The 21,555-nt window shown below is 47.6% G+C and overlaps 1 protein-coding gene across 6 annotated transcripts in view; it reads right to left on the bottom strand.

The window, feature by feature from the left end:
- Positions 655–21,555, bottom strand: part of DAPK1 (death associated protein kinase 1) — a 206,536-nt gene continuing 185,635 nt past the window's right edge. For all 6 annotated transcript variants that reach the window (XM_018052462.1, XM_018052461.1, XM_018052465.1 and 3 more), the window contains 7 exons: positions 19,529–19,751; positions 13,406–13,594; positions 10,274–10,471; positions 9,113–9,251; positions 7,801–7,921; positions 5,058–5,246; positions 655–2,265 (listed from right to left, as the gene is read on the bottom strand). In XM_018052462.1, the coding sequence (XP_017907951.1) occupies positions 1,033–2,265; positions 5,058–5,246; positions 7,801–7,921; positions 9,113–9,251; positions 10,274–10,471; positions 13,406–13,594; positions 19,529–19,751 (2,292 nt within the window). In that variant the 3' untranslated portion in view covers positions 655–1,032. The remainder of the gene's footprint in view (positions 2,266–5,057; positions 5,247–7,800; positions 7,922–9,112; positions 9,252–10,273; positions 10,472–13,405; positions 13,595–19,528; positions 19,752–21,555) is intronic.

The raw sequence follows: 21,555 nt of genomic DNA, 5'->3' as shown, positions 1-21,555 counted from the left end.
CACTGCAAGAAAACTTGCTTCCTTTATTTTCTTTTTGCGACTTCAAGTACAGGAAGTTTTCAAACCAGGATCTAAATGTGGAGAACCGTCTGCTATGCACAATGACAACAAACTGCCACAAATCATGAGTCAGGGTCTTCTGAACTCTCACACAGGTCTTGGCTCCCTGTGACCGTATCAACCTTCTACCTGAGACGACAGGGGATGAAGAAGCACGACAGCCTGCAGGTTCCACGTGAACGTTCACACTGACGTTGAAACAAAAGCAAACACGAACATGTCTTGTAGTTAAAACACTGGCCATGAAATTGCTCTAGAGGAGGTTTCTTTCTCCCCTTTCCTTGCCAAAGGAAACACAAAAGTTTCCAAAAAAAAAAAACCAAAAACCAAAAAACCCTCGGGTGAAGCACCTCTGGCGATGATCAGCACACAGCAAGAGACAGAGAGGGAGTGTTTCTTTCTCGACAGCTTCGGGCTGACTTGGATGATTTCAAACACACCCTCTTCTGCAAAAGGCACTCACATATTGTCTGTTTATAAATCATACAGTGGGATTCCTTACATGGGAGTTTTTCCTACAAATATAAAAGAGATAAGCTGAGGACATGATATAACAAAGAAAAGAGTATAAGAAATACACATCTTGGATAAATGTGCGCTTTTTTTTTTTTAAAGGACATTTAATATAACAGTTTAAAAAAATTTCATTGAAAAGTTAGGAATTCCAGTAAAATTATCATTAAGAAGCAAGGTACTAGAGGATGAGAGGTGGAGGGTGGCTAGCTTTTCAAATGGCCAAAGGTTTAAAGGATAGGGTCTGCTCTTGAACTAGAAAGACCATTCATTCACACACCAGGGAATGTGTGAGAGGAGGGAGGTAGTGGCAGAGAAATAGGTGAGGCGGGGAGGGAGGGGGCGTCCTTCAGGATGTGGGCGTAGGAAGAACGCGCCAGAATCTCTGGTGGGAAAGATGGGCTGTGTCCCCCTTGCCCCTGCAGTTGGGAGAGACCCTGCCCAAGCCAGAGGCTGCCCTCACCGGGACACGACCGAGCTAATGGAATTGTAAGATGTGCCACTGTTGCAGCTTGAGGCGTAGGCCTCCTGGCCGTTGCCGTCGAGGTTGATTTTGAACACAGAGGACGCCTTCAGCAGGAAGTCCGCGGCGTCCCGACGCCCCAGCTCCCGCAGTTTGGACATGAGAATGCCGACAGTGCTCTCGGGGTAGGAAGTCCATTCTCGGAGCAGGGCGTGGACTGGGCTCGGGAGGAACTCCTTGGGAGACCCGTTATTGGTGTTGTACTTGGCCACAAGGTCGGGGAGGCCCAAGTTCATGGCAAGGAGGCACCAGTCCTTCCCCATGGGGTCGGGCGGGTCCAGCAGGCGACTGAGTTTCCTCCGGGTCAGGAGGTTCAGATCTGACGCATGGATGTCCATGCCCAGGCTGGCCTGCGAGTAGACGTCGTGACAGCCGAAGCACATGATACTGCTGAAGCTCTCCTTGTACCCACCCATGGTGTTGGTCAGTGAGGTCTCCTTGAGAGTCTGCGCCCGGAAGAAGTCCCGGGGCTGGTAGATCATGACGGGCTCGTGGTGCTCTCGTAGCTGCTGGGGGCTCAGGTAGTGCTTCACCGTCAGCAGCCCGGGCAGCGTGGTGGTCATGACGTTCTCGATGGTGCTGCACACCGAGTCCAGCAGGAAGCAGCACTTGATCTTCTCCGTCTCCAGGCCACGCACCTGGACCTCTATGCCCTGGCCGTGGTTGACCAGTAGCACCAGCAGCTCGGCCCCGCGGTTGGCGATCTTGCAGCCGTTCACCCACAGGCGAATGTCCGCGTCTCCCTCGGCGCTCTGCTGGTGGATCCACCGGCACAGGTTCACCTGCACCTTGTGGAAGATGCCGCAGGGGAAGGGCGTGAGGTGCTCCACCGGGACGATGCGCACGCCGCCGTAGACCCGCACCTCGTCCTCCTCGTCTGTCCAGGAGCGGTGCAGGTTGTCAGTCTTGATCAGGGCGGGGATGTCCACCATGGTCCCGCTGCTCAGGTCCCGCGCACAGATGTCCATGGCATCCAGGATCTGCAGCAGCTCCTCCACGTCGCTGTCGGGCACCAGGCGCTGGACGTCCTCCATGGTGTAGCGGCCGCGGTAATGGTGCAGGGCCCGTGGGGTCTCCACAGAGAGCAGCTTCCCCAGAACGTTGGTGCACAGCCAGCGGGGATCCAGGAGCAGCACGTCCTGGACGGTTTCGCTCTGCATGATGTTGATCTGTCCGAGGGGACAAGGGGAAGTCACACATTAGGAACATAAAGGGCCAGATAACCCAGCTGCTCAAACCACTGACCGGCCTGAGCAGGGATGAAATCTGTGCAGATGCTATAAAGAACGACCCAGGACATTCATATGGAGGGGGTCTCAAAATCAATACTGAGCCAAGAAATACCAGCTTGGCAATGTCATAAGGGAGATTCTGAAAAGACTACCTTTGACTCTAATTATAAAAGGCCAATGCAATAAGAGAGGGATAGACAGAAGCCAAATGCAATGGGTGATTTTTGACTGGATTCTGAATCCCAAAATAAATATACAAATGGATAAAATTAGCTGTAAAAAAATACTGGGACAAGTGGCAAATACTTGAAAGAGGACTATAAATTCAACCATAGTATTATATCAACATTGTGTTTCCAGGCTATGATAATCAATTATATTACGGTTATGTGGGAGAATGTCCTCCTTAGCAGATGTGAGCTAAATCATTTAAAGGTGAAAGGTCATGATGTTTGCAAAGCAAATAAATAAACAGAAGAGAGACAAAGTAAATTTAGCAAAGCATAAACAGTTAGTTAAATTAGGTTTGGAGGATATGAGGATACATCCTACTATTCTTGCAACTTCTCTGAAGGCTTGAAATTTTTCAAAAAAGATTCAGAATGTTATATTAGACTGTTCTGGAAAGATATGCTACCACAGTGGCTGGCCCTGGAGGGGAAAGGGAGGAATGAGATGAGAGGTGATGGCCAAAGGGGACTTCAGCTTTTCCTCTCATATTCATTTCTTTAAAAAGCAGAAGTTAGAAAAAAGAATGATACACATACACACAAACAGAAGCAACTTTCTCTTTCTTGGCACTTACCCCTCCTTCCCTGCCTCTCTGTCCTGGGTTAGTTCTACAAAGATCAGTGATCTCACATGGAGGCTGAAACCTGTTTGCGCTGGGAGTACTTTTCTCCCCATGAAAAGTGAAAGAGAGTGTTAGTTACTCAGTCATGTCCAACTCTTTGAGACCCCATAGTCTATATCCTCTGTTCTTGTAATTCTCCAGGCAAGAATACTGGAGTGGGTAGCCATTCCCTTCTCCAGGGGATCTTCCTGACCCAGGGATCAAACCTAGTTCTCCTGGGTTATAGGCAGATTCTTTACCATCTGAGCCACCAGAGAAGCCCCACTTTTCTCTCTGTAGTCTTAAGTCTTTGAGATGCCTTCTGTTCAAACTTGAGACATTTCTGGAATGCAGAACAGTGTCTTTTAGTTTTTAATAAGGCATTTGGTAGAATGGGCTTCTCTGATTCCTCAGTTGGTAAAGAATCCGCCCGCAATACAGGAGGCTCTGGTTCAATTCCTGGTTCAGGAAGATCCACTGGAGAAGGAATAGGCTACCCACTTCAGTATTCTGACCTAGAGAATTCTGTGGACTATCCATGGGGTTGCAAAAAGTTGGACACAACTGAGCAACTTTCACTTTCACTTTGGTAGAATACTGTCTGCAATTTAGTCCTAGACATAACTGTCTCCTCAGGGTCCCAGAAGACAGACAGATACACTGTGCCTTATTGGAGGCGACTAAGATCCTTAGATTATTTTCTAGAGAGCAGAACAGTACTGGAGAGGGGCTGGCAGCCAGAGTAGGGCATCCTGATTCAGATTTCCCTTCTTTTCTTTTTACCTTCATTTACTTATTAAAGTCTCAAGAGCAAGGAGAGATGAATTGCTGAACTGACCAGTTAGAAAGTTGCTGGTCAAATGCCAGAAGGCAAGGGAATACATTATTAAAAAGAGTGAGCTTACTATTATGGTTAAAATATATATGTTTATATCTAGCACTATAAGGTAAGCTTTGGTCCTTAATTTTTCCCATCCTTGGAGGCAATCATTTAAAGTACTGCTGGAGGGGCTAGTGGATTTAGCCTGTAGTTTCATGGGGATTCAAAGACTGACACAATCACTGCTTGAGGCTCTAGTTTTTTAGGATCACTGGCTTCTTGATTTAATTAGAATTTCAAGCCTATATGATCCATGGCCAAGGGCCTAATGTGGCCCCTGAGAATGGGGAGGCAAACTTCTTGTTTGTAAAATTCTCTGAACTGCTTCTGGATTTTCATGTTCAGAGCTGTTCTTGTTCCAGACTAGCTTATACTGTTTCCTGATTTCACAAGATGGAAGCATGTGAAAGCTACGCCCCCTTTAGAGGGTCAGGCAGCATATGAAGCAATTAGAACAGACTTCCCAAACTACATCCCAGTGCTGAATGTAACACAACCAGAAACAGAGATTTCTATTTCTTGATCATTTCTGGGGACCACTGCTTGCCACATCTTAGTGTCTCCAGATGTCATCTCCTTGAGGATACATCACTGCCATTTCTTGACTGTCTATGAGCCCACTAGGTCTGCGTGTAGTTGACACGCCTCATGGAGAGCAGTCATCCGAGCTGCAGGAATCACAGCTAAGCACCAGCTGCTATGGGGAGAGGGAGGAGAGGCCCAGTCACCCAGTGTAGCAGGAATTCTGCCCTCAAACTAAGAGAAGCCAGAAAACCAACCAACCAAAGCAAAGCAAAACAACAACAACAACAACAACAACAATAACAACTAAACAGCACTTTTAAGGTGAACAGGAGAGCAGAGGATCACAGTTCAGGAAATCACTCGAGCCTTCCTGTGAGGCATCCTGGGCAGTGTGCAGTTGCCACTCTGCCCCTTCAGCTCATCCCACCTTCAGATGCTGGAAATGCATCCTGAGGGGCTCCTCCCAGATCCCTGCCAGGCTGGAGCTCTCACCTCGCCAGCACTGTGGAGCTGCTGGGCGATGCGCCGGAGGTCTGCCTCACTGGCCAGGGGGTTCAACTGGTCCTGTACGTCGTACACGAACTGCTGCAGTGACATCAGCTGGTTGGGGCCATTGAGCTTCCTCCAGGAGGGCAAAGTGGAGATGATCTTTTCACATAGGTGAGTCATTGGAGGGCAGACCTAGAACATGCAGGATGGGCAGGTCAATGTACTGCTGTGGGGACTCAGGGGGAGCGGGGATTAAAAATGATGCTGCTCACATCTGCACTGCTGCATGGAATTATTTGGGTGCACTCATGCTTTTTTTGGCTAAGTACTGGGGCAGTTCTTTTTTTTAAAATTTGAACAACACTAATAGTTTTATTTAACAAATATTGAATGACTACCTTGTGCAAAGCACTGTGTTAGGTGCCTGGGGCAGTTCTGTTTTCAGACTTGCCTTTAAGCAGAATCTATTTCACAAATCTACAAGTTTACAGAGGCTTTCACTTCTGCTCATGTTAGACAGATGGTGAGGCTTTGCAATAATAGTTCTGGAACTGTGGACTCTGTGACCTAAGGTGCATCAACTTCTGATGTCCCCCCACCCCCTTGGAGTGAGGGTTTCAGCCAGGGGATGACCACTTTATGAACAAAGAGACAGGAAAAGAGAGTTAAGTATCATTATATCAACATTAGATGGGTTTTTACCAGTAAATTAGGTATCGTTGAGGATTACTGTTGAGATGTACATGTGTGCTAAGTCACTTCAGTCATGTCCGACTCTGTGTGACCCTATGGACTGCAGCCTGTCAGGCTCCTCTGTCCATGGGATTCTCCAGGCAAGAATACTGGAGTGGGTTGTGTGCCCACTTCCAGGGGATCTTCCCAACCCAGGGATCGAACCTGTGTCTGTTATATCTCCTACATTGGCAGGTGGGTTCTTCCCATTAGAGCCAATTTGATTAATTCTTGGTAATTGGCTTGTAATGAGCTTTCCATCTGTTAACTTGGTTAAATAAATCAGTCTATGTTACAGACTCATATAATCAACACATCTTCCTAATTAAACCTCCCACAAGCCAAACACTGCACTGCATCATTTGGGGCAGTCCCTTTTCCAATCACCTTTTTATGCCCCCTAAATTCAACAATGTTCTAAAGCAGTGGGCTAAAAGCAGTGGGTTTGGTGAGTTGCATCTGCCTGATTTCAGGAGCTATGGGGTGCAGGGACATGGAGCAGATACATGCCACAACTCAGCTCAAAACTCTGCAGGGAGCACAGGCCCTTGTCCCACCTGGTGGGCAGGCGCTGAGCCCTTCACAGACCACTGTTCCTGATCGCCACCCACTGGGTTCTGTGACCAGGTTCTCTGAGGCCCTCCAGGCTTACTCCCTGCCCACTGAGTGCTGTAGTGCGGCCCCTTTCAGAAAGTCGGGGTCAGGCTTCATGAGAGAGGAGAGAGTTCCTGAAAATCCCTAAAGCACATCTGGAACTGGAGCCTGGTGTTGTAAACAGGTCACTTCCATCAGCTAGACAGTAACTTATAACTGAAGCTGGCCTCTACCAGGCAGCGGGATAAGAGCCATATCCTTGTTACACTGGAGCTTAGACAAAGAAACAGTCCCTGGAGCATTGTTTTTCTTTTTTAGCATTTTCCATTGGAACATTTGCTCATTTCAGATAGCTTTTTGAATATTATGGATAGTAATCTTTCATATACCAGAAGCACTGAGAATATTTTTTTTCCCCAGTCCATGTCACCTTTTAACTTCATTTATGGAATTTATTTGCCAGAAAAAACTTTTTAAACTTTTATATTGTCCAATGTATTTGAACAAAATATTGGTGTATTTTCTTTGAAAACTTCTGAGGTTCTCTGTCTTGGTTTAAAAGTTTTCTTGAACACTCTCGAGGTATTTTCAAAATAAATTCTCTTGCATTTCCATTCAAGATACTGCTTTTTACATTTAAACGCTTTAATCTGCCTACAGTTTATTTTGGGGCTGCGTAGTGAGTAGGAGTTCAACCTTATTTCCTTCCAGGCAAATAGCCAGTTGTGCCAGGTCATTTATTAAATTTCCCCATTAAATTTAAATAACATTTCTGTTTTCTATTAAATTTCTGCAGATGTTCTGAACTATTTCTACCCTCACTAATCTATTCCATTTATTTACTGATTGTACAGCCTTTATGTTCACTTATTCTTCTATTGAAATGTTAAGACAAAAACCCCATGTCCTCAATCCCATTCAGATCCTAATGAGAACTATACAAAGTTTATATAACTTGGGAAAATGAAACACTTCCTAAGATTGCCATCTAAGAACACCATCTCATTCCATTTGGTCATCTATTATTTCTTCAGTGAATTTTGTTGGTGACTGTTTTTCCACTTTTCTGCATTTCCCAAATATTTCACAATATGTTTACTCACTTTTGAATTGCTTTTGTAATTTTTAGGAAGCAATTTTACTCTTAAACAAACCACTAAACTCAGAATTTCATACATTCTAAGGTAGTCTGTCTTGCCCATAACAACTCTTCATCTCGAGGCCATTTCCTCATTTCTCTACTCTTGCTCACCCTAGAACAACAGGATAAAAACATGGCCATGTAGACACCTTGTACTGGGTCCCGTGAAAACCAAACCAAACCATGAGAACCATACAAAGAGGCACAAAGAGGTCCAACTCCCTGGTCACTGGATGGTCCGGCTGAAGGTTGGGTCCAGCCCTCCCCAGGTATACTCACCGAAACAATCTGGCTCCGTATTTCTTGCAGGTGATTTCGAAGTACCTTCATGTCCTTAGACCCAGAAGCCCCGGCATCCAGAACAAAGAGCTTATTTGAAATGTGAAGATCGTTCCCAAACCTAAGGGAAGAGCAGTGGCCTCCTGAGAGTGACGCAGTCTCTCCAGCTATTTCCACAGAGGGCCAGGCTCCTGCTGGTCCGAAGAGCTGGTGGGGGGCAAGGAAGGGCTGGTGGCCTTGTGGAGACACACCCCCACCTGCTGTTGGCTGGACTCTGTAATGTTACCCTGGTGTGGAGGCCTGGGGACACCACCTGCTCCAGGTGCAGACAGGTGCCCCAGGTTCCACAAAACTAGGGAACACAGCTTCCCTCAACACAGGAAAGGGGAGGCCTAATGAACTCATTTGACCAGGCAGGAGAAGAGATGTTGTGGAAGCTGATGGAGTGAGAACAGAGGGATGAGCATGAAACAACACCTTAGATCTAAAGTATTAGTAGATCACCGAAAACTGTAACAACATTGTTAAATGGCTACAAGCCAATACAAAATAAAAAGTTCAAAAAAAAGTATTACAAGCCCTATTTTTCATATCAGGAAGATAATAGGTAAGTGTGAGTTGATAAACCAAGAATTCAAATTACTAGTATATTATATAGAGCTGTAGGCTCAACATTTTTGGGGGGGATAGACACTAAGTAAAAGTAAATACTTTTACGCTGTGATTCTAAGCACATCCATATTCCTAAGTGAAACAAAAAAGTTTTCCAAGAATATTTGACATAAAATGCACTCTGATATTTTCTATCATGTTCCTCTTACCTACATTCTACTGCAGGCCTCCGAAATGAAGTTTATGATCCACTAGCAGGTTGCAACTTACATTCTAAGAAATACTGATTGATGTCCTCATACACAAAAAAGATAAATATGTGAGGTGACTGATATGTTAATTAATGAGATGGAAAGAATCCTTTCATATTGTATATACATATATATTGAATCACCACTTTGTATAGTTTAAATAGCTTACAATTTCATTTGTCAATTATACCTCAGTAAAGCTGAAAAAAAAATGCATAATACAGCTAAAAAGAGTTACCTCTGGGCAGTGGGACTCCAAGGCTGCTGATTTTTACCCTGTGCCTTTTACTTCTGTTTAATTTGTTATTATGTGTATTGGTGGCTTTGGTAACAGTGAAACATACAATAAAAATTTCGGCCAAGCCAAAGAGACCTTTCAGTTCTTTCATTCCTCTCTCTGGGTCACCTGATTTCTGCTGCACTACCTGAAGATCCAGCAGCCACCTTACCTGTTCCTGATCTCTTTCAGCAACGAAGTGTCTTTGTCATATCCAAACTCGCCTCCAGCTGAACGAGGAAGGTTCACGATGTCAGCATGGGTGGCCACCAGGACAACTCGGAGTGGGTTCTTCAGCTTGCCGCCAAAGGCTGAGGGCAGAAAGCGAGCCATTTCACACCTGCCCAGGTGTGGAGAGTAAACCTCCCCCCTGCCCAGGTGAGGTGGAGTGTTCGGCCTCAGGTCTGGGCTGCCTCGCTAGGTGGACGAGACTGGTACGTTTTCCTTGCAGACTTGCAAACCTATGCCTGCTGATCGGAGTGACCTACAAGGTCACTACAAGCTCTAGGCCTGGCCAATGATGGAATGAGCCTATTTCCTGGGCCTCAAGGAAGGCTGCTCAGAAGTGGACCAGAAGCGACCACAGAACATGGCGCAGCTTCTCAGATCTTCCTCCAAGTAGGCCTTGTTTGCAGGTGAAGGGAGATCTAACCTCTGGCTGGGGGATGCCCTTTCCAAGACCAGAGCCAGCTGCTGAATGTAGCACAGCACAGAAGGCTCAGAAGGGAAACTCCTGCAGTTCATATCAGCAGAGAGCCTCTCACTTATGGCAGTGTTTGAAATGAAAACATGAGAAAGGAGGGGGCAAAAGTGGAGGTACCCTGAAGGGAATCAGCCCAGTTTATTTGCTGTTATATGCTTTTCAAGAAAAGAATTGACTGCTGAGTTTTACATTTCACCAGGGAAGGCTGCTTCTTTTTTTTGTATGAAAAGAACAAAATAAGTCTGTCCTGCTGTCTTTTCCTCTAGGAATAAGGCTAAGATACTACATTCAGTTAACATGGTTTCCTTCCTTTTACGTGCCCATTAGCTAAAGGCACAGCAGCTGTCAGATGAGGTGTCCCACTTTGAACCTAACAGAAATGACCACAGCTCGGAAATACAGAAAGAAAGTGAGAAATGACTCTCAAGGAATTGTTCAGAACTGAGTCTTTGTGGCAGAAATATGCAGAACAAAACCAACAGCTGAGCCTTGGGAAGCTTCCCGAGTGGAAATCTCCTGATAGGAAGGAGGAATAAGGGTGGCTTGCTGGCCACAAGCTGCTAGATCTGGGTGTGAGTGGGAAGCAAGGTCAGGAGGAAGGGCCATCCGCCCATTGGCGTCGCAGCTCACCTATCGGTTCTTCCACTGGGACAAGAGACTTCAGGAAACTAAGCCAGAAAATCACTTGGTTCAGCTGAATCTCATAGGGCTCTTCTAGACTGAAAACGATGACATGGATGGACGTGGGATCATTTGCAGCAAAATAGTCATAACAGCAGAAGTAGACAGGATTTCCAGAGAACTCCCACACACTGAAGTCACCAATGCCTACAGAGAAAAAGGAAAAGAAAGATTACGATCGCAAAACGCCACCAAATTTCAATTACAAGCTTTCTCAGCACTTTAGGGTTTATGAAGAGGGACACCCACCGCATTCATCTGTTTATTTATGCATCTACTTAAGTACAGATCTACATATGGAATATTTACATATTCCTATATTTTCTGTCTATGTCTGTTTCTATACCCACGCCTTGTACCTATACATCTACAGGTGGCTTAGGTGGTAAAGAATCTGCTTGCCATGCAGGAGAACTTGGGTCAATTCCTGGGTCAGGAAGATCTCCTGGAGAAGGAAATGGCAGCCTACTCTAGTATTCTTGCCTGGAGAATCTCATAGACACAGGAGCCTGGCAGGTCACAGTTCCTTGGGTTGAAAAGAAGTGGACATGCCTAAGTGACTAACATTACTACAACAATAAACCTACTTGTATCTGTAATCTGCTTTTCCATTTTCCTTAACACTTCCATTATCATATCTGTATCATTATTATATGTGTATCTCCATCACATCTACTTGTAATACCCCAGAGTGGTACAAACACACACACACACCCCCTACACATGTGTGAATGTGCCTGCCTGTAAGCATACATGGAAAGGTGTATGTGCACAAATACTTTGTTTTCAACCCCCCAACACTGGAATCTTCACTATGAAATGTAACCTTAATTTTGGTTAAATTGTGACTAAATTCACCTTTACAGCTAAGGGAGCAACCTGTTTTGGATGGCCACTGTACACAGGTGTAAAGATGCAATAACTGATGAGCCGCTTGGCACGTGAAGGATGTAAGAGGAACTGTGAGGAGATTGGGTCTGAGAGGCCAACCACACTGGAGAGGCAGTGGAAGGGTCAGGTTAGGGAGGGTGTGGGTGGGGGGGGTGGGAGGTCAGGCTGGGGAGGAAGAGTGTGTGTGTGTGTGTGTGTGTGTGTGTGTGTGTGTGTGTGGTAGGGGTGCGGTTGCTTTCCCACACAGGGGCTGTGGTGTGGCTGGTCAGGCTAGGGAGGAAGTGTGTGTGTGTGTGTGTGTGGTGTGTGTGTGTGTCTGTGTGTCTGTGTGTGTGTGTGGTGTGTGTGTCTGTGTGTGTGTGGTGTGTGTGGTGTGTGTGTGTGGTAGGGGTGCGGTTGCTTTCCCACACAGGGGCTGTGGTGTGGCTGGTCAGGCTAGGGAGGAAGTGTGTGTGTGTGTGTGTGTGTGTGTGGTAGGGGTGCGGTTGCTTTCCCACAGGGTGGCTGGTTTTCCTGTAAATGTCATGGGCGAGATTCTGACCTGGAGTTTCTAGGGCACCCAGAACCTCCTCATGATGGTCCACACACTTGGACACCACCAGACCCACCAGATCCCAAAAGGTCAGTGCCACCCACCCAATGGCCTCTGGGGAGTCAGGCAGGACCACTTAAGTTATAGGATTTCAGGTTCCTTTTCCCTAATTTTTCCCCTTGGTGTTTACTCTGTGCCAGAAATTCTGCAGTCGAGACATTCTGGAAGATCCACAGGGCTTTTCTAGAGCTCAGCACTCCTGGGGAGAATGACCCTCTAAGTCTGGCAGCTAAGACCTCAGTGGGAATAGTTTTGGGAACACAGAAATAGGCCTTTTGAGCCTGTGGAGTGCTGGAAGCCAGACACGGGAAGGCAGTGAGACCAGGGGAGGAGGATGGCTGAGGGTGTGGGTGATGGGTGCTGAGCACACACTTCTCTCCCTACGCGGTGGGGCCAGCTGTGCTCCCCAGGAACTCAGACAACACTCAACTTTTAAGGGAGCAAAATGCATATGAACTTTATTTCCTAAGGGTCCCTGGCCCAGGAGCAGCATCGCCAGGAAACTCCCCAGATGGGCTGAATCAGAGGCTTAGGGCCCGGGCCATCTGTGTTTCCAGTGGCTCCAGGGGATGTGTGTGTAGGCGGGAGTTTAAGAACTGCTGCTTTAGGTAAACACCCTGAGTATTCTATTTTTCCCTGGGTTTAGTATATAAAAGGGCTTTCATGAAGATGCCCCCAATTTCTTCTGAGTTCCTCTCCCTAGGATCTTTAATAGACACCAGCTCATCAAATCCTCACAGTTAAGGGAACTCAGCCTCAGAGAAACTGCTCTATCCCTGTTCTGAATGGACTGTGTCTCAGCAAGGTTTGTGTTCCTGCAGGGGGCCCTGGGAGCTCCGGGGAGAGCCAGCACTTGGGTTTCAAATTGGGTATACCAACTGCTAATGGGACTGTATTTTATGACGTTAAAAAATGCACTAATTTATTCAACAGATTCAAAAGACTGTTGAGTAAAGTCTTTTTAAAAAATTTACTCAAAGTCTTTGAATTTGAGTCTTTAAATTTATTCCAAAGAGTAAACATACTCTTTACTCAAAAGACTCTTTACTTTTACCCAAAAGACTCTTCACTTTTACTCAAAAGACTCTTGAGAGTCTCTTGGACTGCAAGGAGATCAAACCAGTCAATCCTAAAGGAAACCAATCCTGAATATTCACTGGATGCTGAAGCTGAAGCTCCAATACTTCGGCCACTTGATACAAATAGCTGACTCATTGGAAAAGACCCTCATGCTGGGAAGTACCGAGGGCAGGAGGAGAAGGAGGCTCAGAGGATAAGACAGTTGGATGGCATCACAGACTCAATGGACAGAGTTTAAGCCAAGCTCTGGGAGAAAGTGAAGGAGAGGGAAGCCTGGCATGCTGCAGTCCATGGGCTGGCAAACAGTCGGACATGGCTGAGCGACTGAACAACAACTTAACAATCATTTGTTAAGCATTTGTGTTTAGCTTTACTTTGGGGATATTAACCAGCTGTGCCTCAGCCCTGGGTCACTCCTACGCTGGCCCTTTCTCCACGCTTCATGTAGCTGCGGCAGACGCTCGCCGAGACAGGTTCCCTGCTGGAAACTCTTTCCGTTTGGGGAGGGTGAGCCGTACCGTTCAAATAGGCATTCTGGATGTCGATTGCCTTCGTGGACTGGTCATCGGTGGCGCAGTGCGGGTGGTGGGACGGGGCCCCGAACACCTCCAGCACCCCCTTGGTGAGGCCCGGCTCGAACATCATGCTGCGGCTCCTGACGCTCACGTTCTCACAGCCTGGGTACAGGTTGTTGATGCTCACGGACACTGTGGGCCAGAGAACAGGCATGTTAGATCTTGCCCACCCTGTCCCTCCCAGCCTCCGCCCTCTGTCTCCCCCTCCCTTCAGGCCAGGGTGTGTGTGTGTGTCCCTCGCATAAGCTGGGCAGCAATGTTTCCCAGCGACATTGTGCTGGTTCTGTTTGCTCCACCTCTTGTATCCTTTCCTATGTTGCTCTGTGCACTGAGCGGCCGACCTGATGGACTGCCTCTTCCAGGCTTGCTTGCCATTTGCCTCCAGTTAGGGTCCGCCGATGGGAGGCACTGGAGAAAAAGGTTGATGCCCATTTCCCCTTGCACTGCCTGCTGCTTTTCTGATGCCAGTTGCGTTTCGGACTCTGGACTTCCCTGAGCAGCTTCTCCCCTGGAGCTCCAGCTTTCCCAGGATTGTGACTTCTTCCTCTTGCCTTTTCCGCCCCAGGGGTGGTAGCACCTAGCCTCTGGGTGCTTCACCCTCTCTTTTATGTTCCTGTGAATTGTGTCTGTGACTTGGACCTTTCATTAAATCCCCGCCAGGAGCCTGACTGATGATACAGGTGAGATGAGTATCACTCCGGCACATGAGAAGTTAGATCGAATGAAAAATGATCTTAGATGGTAGCAGGCCATAGCGTTAATTAATGCTGAATCACACAGTGAGAAAGCTATTCTTTTAAAAGATCCCCCTGAAAGTTTTTAAATTGCTTTAGCAGCAAGTCTCAGTTTGTGGCATTAAGTCTTAGCATGTCTTCAATCCTTGCTAATCTCCCCTTTTAATAAGGAGGCAGGGGGTAACAGTACATGAGCTTCCCTGGTGGCTCAGATGGTAAAGAAACTGCCTGCAATGCAGGAGACCTGGGTTTGATCTCTGGGTTGGGAAGATCCTCTGGAGATGGGAATGGCTACCCACTTCAGTATTCTGACCTGGAGAATTCCATGGACAGAGTAGCTTGACAGACTACAGTCCATGGGGTTGCAAAGAGCTCACATGACTGGGAGACTTTCACTTTCAACAGTATATAGCTAGATTTTCATCACATCACTGTTCACTGTATCTATTTTTATTTACTGGTGGCAGTGGTATTGGTTTTCTATTCATGGAAAGGACATTAAGGATTTCATTTTCAAATCTATACATTTTAGTAAATAAAACAAACCAGTTTTAAAGATGTTATCATGAATAATAATGGTAGAACTTTGTGAGGGGATCCAAATAACACAGTTTGGGTCCCCTGGGCCACGGGCAGAGCCCTGTGTGTCCTCAGTTCTGACGCTTGTTGGCTTGCTTGTCTGTCCAACAGACCTCCAACAGTACGGTGAAGGCTAGGACTTGGGTGGGAACATCTGGGGGCTCTGAGAGTGTATCTGGGAGGGGCTCAGTGAACTAAATCATACTAAACAGTTAGTACCTTTGGTTCAGAGTTAATAGTGACAGACACTGCAAGGTCATTACACCTGGGTCACCTGACTTTTAAAACTGGTGATCCAAACACAAAGATAACCCTTGTTGAAAGATCAAACTTTTCAGATGGAGGACCAAGACAATCGGAATTTTCAAGAGGTTGGAGGGGAGGAGGATAAAATTGGAGCTCAAAGGCTGGGTCAGGTACAAGGGAGAAAGAAGGTGCAATAAGATGGGAAGAATTATTCATTTATATGTTCTCTGCCCCACAATCTTCCCCCAGCCCTGGTATAAAAGGAGGAAACTTGGCAAACAGAAAGGTAAACAGCAACTTCTAGGCCAACAAGATAGGCATTTTAGTGTATTTCTTTAGAGATTGTTAGTCCAAGTCTGAGAAAACCCACGTGACTTCCATAAGAATGGGTGTGCCCATTTTCCTGTGCTCCAAAACCTGTGTCTGGGACGGCCACTGTGAGGAATAAGTTTTGTCTTAGTAGCACTGTGGGCTTGCTGAGGGAGAGCAGACCAGATTCGGTAGATGACAGGCATTCCTGCACCTCGCTGACAGTTTTTGTTGGGAGGATGAAAATCAGGACATTGTTGTATACGGTATTATTAAGGAACAACTTTACAGGGAAACAATAAAATCACGAGGGAAAATCACTTCTCAGCCTTTTGGCTAAGATCAAGTGTAAATCACGAGGAAAGCATTTTTGCTAACCACTGACCTCTAGTGGTAAAAAGTGGAAGGCCCCGATGGAGAAGCCACTTTTGCACCCAGGTCAGAAAAGACTTCCTGCAAACACTGCTCTCTGGTAAGCAGGCAACAGCCTCCTGCAGTGCTCTTTCTGGACATTCACTCCTCCCCTGGCACCAGGGGTTTCCTTCCTACCGCAGAATCACTATTCAACAGCTGTGGCACAAAGGGAGTGTGTGAGGCAGCCACGTGCCGTGAGTGGCTGCACCAGGTCCCCCACGCCATGCTATCCTGTCTCCTGGCTGACGGCTCAGCCTCTAGCTCCAGCACAATGCAAAAGGCAAGTTTCTAAAAGCCCACAACCTTCCTGCCGCCTGAGTGATGTAAATGTGCTCATGCAGGCATCTGTCCTGGTGAAAGGAGGAAGGCCTGACCATCCTAGCAGAAGTCAGAGGTGTCCAGAGCTGGGGTGCAGCTGAGCCTGGCTGCAATGGACCTCCCTCCCTGAAGACCATGCTCCAGAACAGCCTTTCCTCATGCCTTACAAAGAAACGCTGCCCTGTCCCTTCTCCTGTACACAAGGCCCCTAGAGCCTGCCGCCCTCCCCCAGCTGGTTCCCCGCCAGGTGGCCCTCCTGGTGCTTCTTATCTGTGCCATGCTCTGTTTTCCTGAGGATCCCCTTCTGTTTTGTGAGGGTCAGAAAGTGACTGTTAGGCTGCCTGCTCTGGGGCTGCAGGGGTCCGGGCTTCATGTTCTGCTGCCTCCTGCCTACACTCCGCAGCCGGGGGCCTGCTGGCTCTGCACTGGGCAGGGCAGGAGAAGGGCCTGACACAGAGCCTCCTGCAGAAAACACAGCCTCCCAGCTCTTAGCAGCCTCAGCTGGACTAGAGTTAGCTGCGAGTGAATCTTGTCACCTCCAGGAACTGTCCATATAGACACTTCAGCCACCCTCAGAGCAGACCAGCCGCCTCGGCGTGAAACTGGGTGGGCCTCTTCCATCCTTGCCCAGGCCCTCTGGGAGGCTGCCTGGCCTTGGTCAGACAGATTAGCCCAAGGGTCACACACACCAATGTACTGCTGAAATGTCATTTCTGTCACAGGGAGAAATTTCAGACACAGATGTGGGGAGTCTAGTCCCGAGCTCTCCCTCCTGGAGTTAGGGGGCTGAGTGGGGTCAGGGCAAAATGCAGAGCCTGGGCCCCTCAATATGGTGCTATGCCCCTCACCCCAGCCACTAACTGGCTCCAGGTAGAAACGTGAATCCAGCGTGGCCAGAGCTCCCAATTTTATTTTTTACAAGAAACCAAATAAATATCCAACTTTTTAGGTGAAGTGTCTTGATTTGCAAATGCTGGAAGTTAATTCAACTTTTCTCCTTCCCCTTCCTCCTACTACACAAAATGCTGCAGCTTACCAGGCTTCTGACTTCTGACCTTACATTCCTGCGCCCCGAGTTACTTTTCTCTGTGCTGATCGAAGTCAGGGACACTCATCTGGTCCAGAGAACCCGTCATCCTTGAGAGAATCTTGTGTCACTCAGCCCCATGACTCATGTCTCTCTAAGCCCTGGCTGGAAGATGCAGTGAGATTTGCTGATAATCTAGTCATCCTGAGGGGCTTTCCTGGTGGCTCAGATGGTAAAGAATCTGCCTGCAATGCAGAAGACCCGGTTTGATCCGTGGGTGGGGAAGATCCCCTGGAGAAGGAAATGGCAACTCCAATATTCTTGCCAGGAGAATCCCATGGGCAGAGGAGCCTGGAAGGCTACAGTCCATGGGGTTGCAAAGAGTTGGATAGGACTGAGCAACAGCTCTTTCTTTCACTTTAGCCATCGTGAGCTGTGTTTTATCAAGAGTCTACTTCTGGATTCTTCCGGACATGGGAACTGATCAGAGGAAGAAGAATGGAGATCCGACTTCTGAGAAGTGAGGGTAGAGCTGTTCTCCCTCCTGGAGAGCCTGTATGTCACCTGAAGTGTGCCCATGAGCTGCAGCATAAGTGAAGTGAGAAAGTTATTCAGTTATGTCCAACTCTTTTCGACTCCACGGACTGTAAAGTCCATGGAATTCACCAGGCCAGAATACTGGAGTAGGTAGCCGTTCCCTTCTCCAGGGGATCTTCCCAACCCAAGAATCGAACCCAGGTCTCCTGCATTGCAGGTAGATTCTTTACCAGCTGAGCCACAAGGGATGCCCGCTGCAGCATAAATTCATATCTAATATGGCTAGTGAAAATTCCAGATCATGGATCTGTATAGATCCCATCTTTGTCTCTGCTCTTTGTCTGTTTCTCTCTGCCTCCCTCCCGCTGCACCTCCCAGCCTCAAGTCATTGAGACTGAGTGACCTTACCCACAGCAGGTGAGAATTGGCGACCCCAGGAACTGCTAGAGAAGCTCGCTTTGAACCTTAAGCAAAGGTTGGCAGTGTCCACACACAGAGGCTGAACTTAATGGTTAAATCTGGAAAACTACTGGCTTCTGAGAAGGTATAAACCTATATTACATCCTGAAATTGAGCAAAATTACAGTGGAAAATGGAAAATGTGAGCATAAATATGCCCCAGGTCAGATGGAGTTATAAGCATTATTAACAAGCCCTGGCTCAGGAGCCAGACACTTCATGAACTGCCAGCTGTGTGACTCTAGGCAGTGTATCTGACCCCTCAAGGCTTCAGTAAAAGGGTGGCAAAAAAGCCAATAAAGCTGTCACGTGGATTAAATGAGGTGTCAAACGTACCCCATTTTGCCCAGTTCCTGGCACACGGTTAGTGCTCCATCTGCATTAGCAGTATTATAATCGTTCTAATTATATGTCTATTTTGGCTGTACTTCTTCCCCTGGTTTCAATCCTACTGCTGTGCTCAGAGCGAAAAAGTTGAAAGGGGCATGAAGATCTCAGTCAATGGTCCCTCACCCTACTAAGGCTGCCCACACCTCTTTCCTCTTGGAGAGAGAAATTACATAGAAACAAAACTTTCAAACACCTGTTTTCATTCTAGGTAACAGGTATGACACCTTTGTATTATGTACAGAAAGTGAATCTGAGGCACAGAGCTTCAAAAATGACATTGTTTAGAAAAGTCTCTGAAGGTCTATATTCCTATTTTTGAAAAACTTAATTCCCTTACTGTAAAAGCGGGATGGGGGGCAGGAAAAACAACACCCCAGACTGTTCTGCTTCCTCTTGGTCATCTCAGGTGTTTCTCCCTGGGAGGGACAGGTCATCCTGCAGTTCTGGGTGTGGCTCCACTGACAATTGTGTCTGTGGGAGGTGGGGGTAGATGGCAACACCTGCTTTCCAACCAGGGCCCAGGTGAGCAGATGGACCAACTGAAAAACCATTAAGGAGACTTCCAAATCCACCAACCCACTTCCAGATGCGCGTGGACGGGCCTCCCATGCACCCAGATTTGTTGCTCTGTGTTCTTGCATTCCTGGACGTGCGCACAGCGTTCCAGGGAGTGTCAGGGGAGAGGACCCGTCCTGGGAACTGATATTCCATCTGTGCAACCCTGAATTTGTGTCAGTCCCAGTTCTTTGCATCTTCAAGGGCCGAGTCCTGAGCAGAATATGACACGGTTGTGCTATCCTGCACGTCTGTGACTGTGGACTGTGAGTTCAGCGAGGCCCTTTCCTTGCTAGCATGGGGGCAGGGTGTACTTGCTGCCCAAGAGTGAGGTGGACACAGGGCCAAGAGCCAGAGGGCCCACACCTTGAAGCCACCAAGGCGCCAGGAGTCGGTCAGCCTCGGGCCAAGTGCTCAACACAAAGCCAGCCTTCCTCCCAGGCTTTGACTTTGGAAGCACCCAGTGGAGAGACAAGGGCTGGTGGGGTGCACGCATACCTGCCGGCTTGGAGGCCAGGGGCGAGGGTGGGAACCGGGTAGAGTTGGTGGAGGAGAGCCGGGGCCGGCGTCTTCGGAAGAAGCTCCTCAGCAGCCCACACTTGAGAGATTCCACCAGAGTGGTCTTCCCAGACCCCGAGTGGCCGAACAGCTTCAGCTTGATTCTTGGCTGCAGGTTCTGTGTGGGTCGCAGTTGCTGGATGAAGAGTCCTCGGTGTGTGTCCTGAATAGAGATGAAACAGGGCCCTTAGTCAGGGAGAAGAGCAGGCCCTGAGCAAAACACACATGCCGATTCCCACGGTTCAAGACCCTGCTGCTTGGGACCTCCCTGGGCGTCCAATGGTTAGGACTCCGTGCCCAGGTTCGATCCCTGCTTGGAGGAACTAAGGTCCTGCAAGCTGTGCAGTGAGGGTAGAAGATAAACAAAAACATAAAACAGCCCCCAAAACAAACAAACAAAAGACCCCCAATGCATCCTTCTGGTCTGTGAGTTTTCTTTGCCTTAAAAAAAAAATGGAGGTAAAAATAACCTTATTATAACATTAGTTTCAAATCAATGTAAATGATTTGATGTTTGTATCTATTGTGAAATTATCATCATGTTGGTAAGTCTAGTTAACATCCATCACTATTCACAGTAAAAATATTTTTTTGTGATGCAAATATTTTGTGATGCAAATATTAAAGATCTATTCTCATCAACTTTCGAATATGCTGTAGAGTATTAGTAACTCTAGTCAACAGCTGTGCATTATAGCCCCAAAGTTTATTTAATTTCTAACTGGAAGTCTGTACTCCGGGAGGTCTGCAATTTCTGCTCACGTGGTAGACACCTCTTGTTCTGTCCCCATGACATTAAAAATTTTTTAATGTAAAACAGACATAACATAGGTTCCCCAGGTGGCCCCAGTGGTAAAGAACCTGCTGCCAAGGCGGGAGACATAAGATGCAGGTCTGAACCCTGGGTAGGGAAGATCCCTTGGAGGAGGGCATGGCAACCCACGCCAGTACTCTTGCCTGGAGAATCCCAGGGGCAGAGAAGCCTGGCAGGCTACAGTCCACAGGGTCACAGAGTCGGACACGACTGAAGCGAGACGTAACATACAATTCACCATTTTAACCATTTTAAAACAGACCTTTCAGCGGCTTTTACTACATGTACAACTATTACTGCTATTTGGTCCCAAAGCACTTTCACCTGCCCCACAAGGAAACTGTACCTATTGGTGGTTACTTCCCAGCCCTCCCTCTGCCCTGCCACTAGCGACCACCGATGTGCTCTGTCTTAACGGATTTGCCCACTTCCATTGCACTTTGATGCATGATGAACTAGGTAAAACAATTTCTGGGAAGTAGTCTAGACTGGCCAGGGCACCTGCCCCTTCTGTGTGGAAAAGTCCTACTCCTTGATGACATTCTGGAGGTATAAGATGATAAGAAAAAGGGCATCACAAGGTACAAAGTTAAATGCTGAGGAAGGGCCTGCAGGACATGATAGCATTTCTGCTGTCTTCTTTCTCAGCCCTACAGGGAGAAGCAGAAGTCTCCCCAGCCCTGGCTGATGCACAGATTCATCAACAAACATTCGTGGAGGACCTCCTGTGTGCTAGAACAGGAAGGTCTATACCAGCCCCAGATCTGCAGCTTTGAGGAGAGACAGACACACGAACAATGTCCTATCAAATATGACATGGGTGCTTTTGAAGAGATGGTGCTGGCGAGGAGCTCCGTGCACCCGGAGAACCCACCTCAAGGGCTACATGGTGGAACGCTGGTCATGCCACCCTAGCTCCATCCTGGCCCCACGCACCCTCTTGGCTCTCAGCTCCCAGCTGTGTAATAACAGCCTCTGGCTTGCAGCCCGAGGACGAGTCCTTCTCTCCTACCCACGATGACTCCCTATGCTTTAGCCTGTTAACTCCTTGCACCCTAGGAGACCTATCTTGCTGTGACCTCTCCCAGAAGTTTCCTCACGGGCAGGCTCCAGCCCACATCTGGTTCTCCATCGTGACCCCCTGGACTGGAGG

Source organism: Capra hircus, chromosome 8 (assembly GCF_001704415.2).
Source record: "Capra hircus breed San Clemente chromosome 8, ASM170441v1, whole genome shotgun sequence".
NCBI lineage: Eukaryota > Metazoa > Chordata > Mammalia > Artiodactyla > Bovidae > Capra > Capra hircus.
This window is presented reverse-complemented; position numbering and strand designations above follow the sequence as displayed.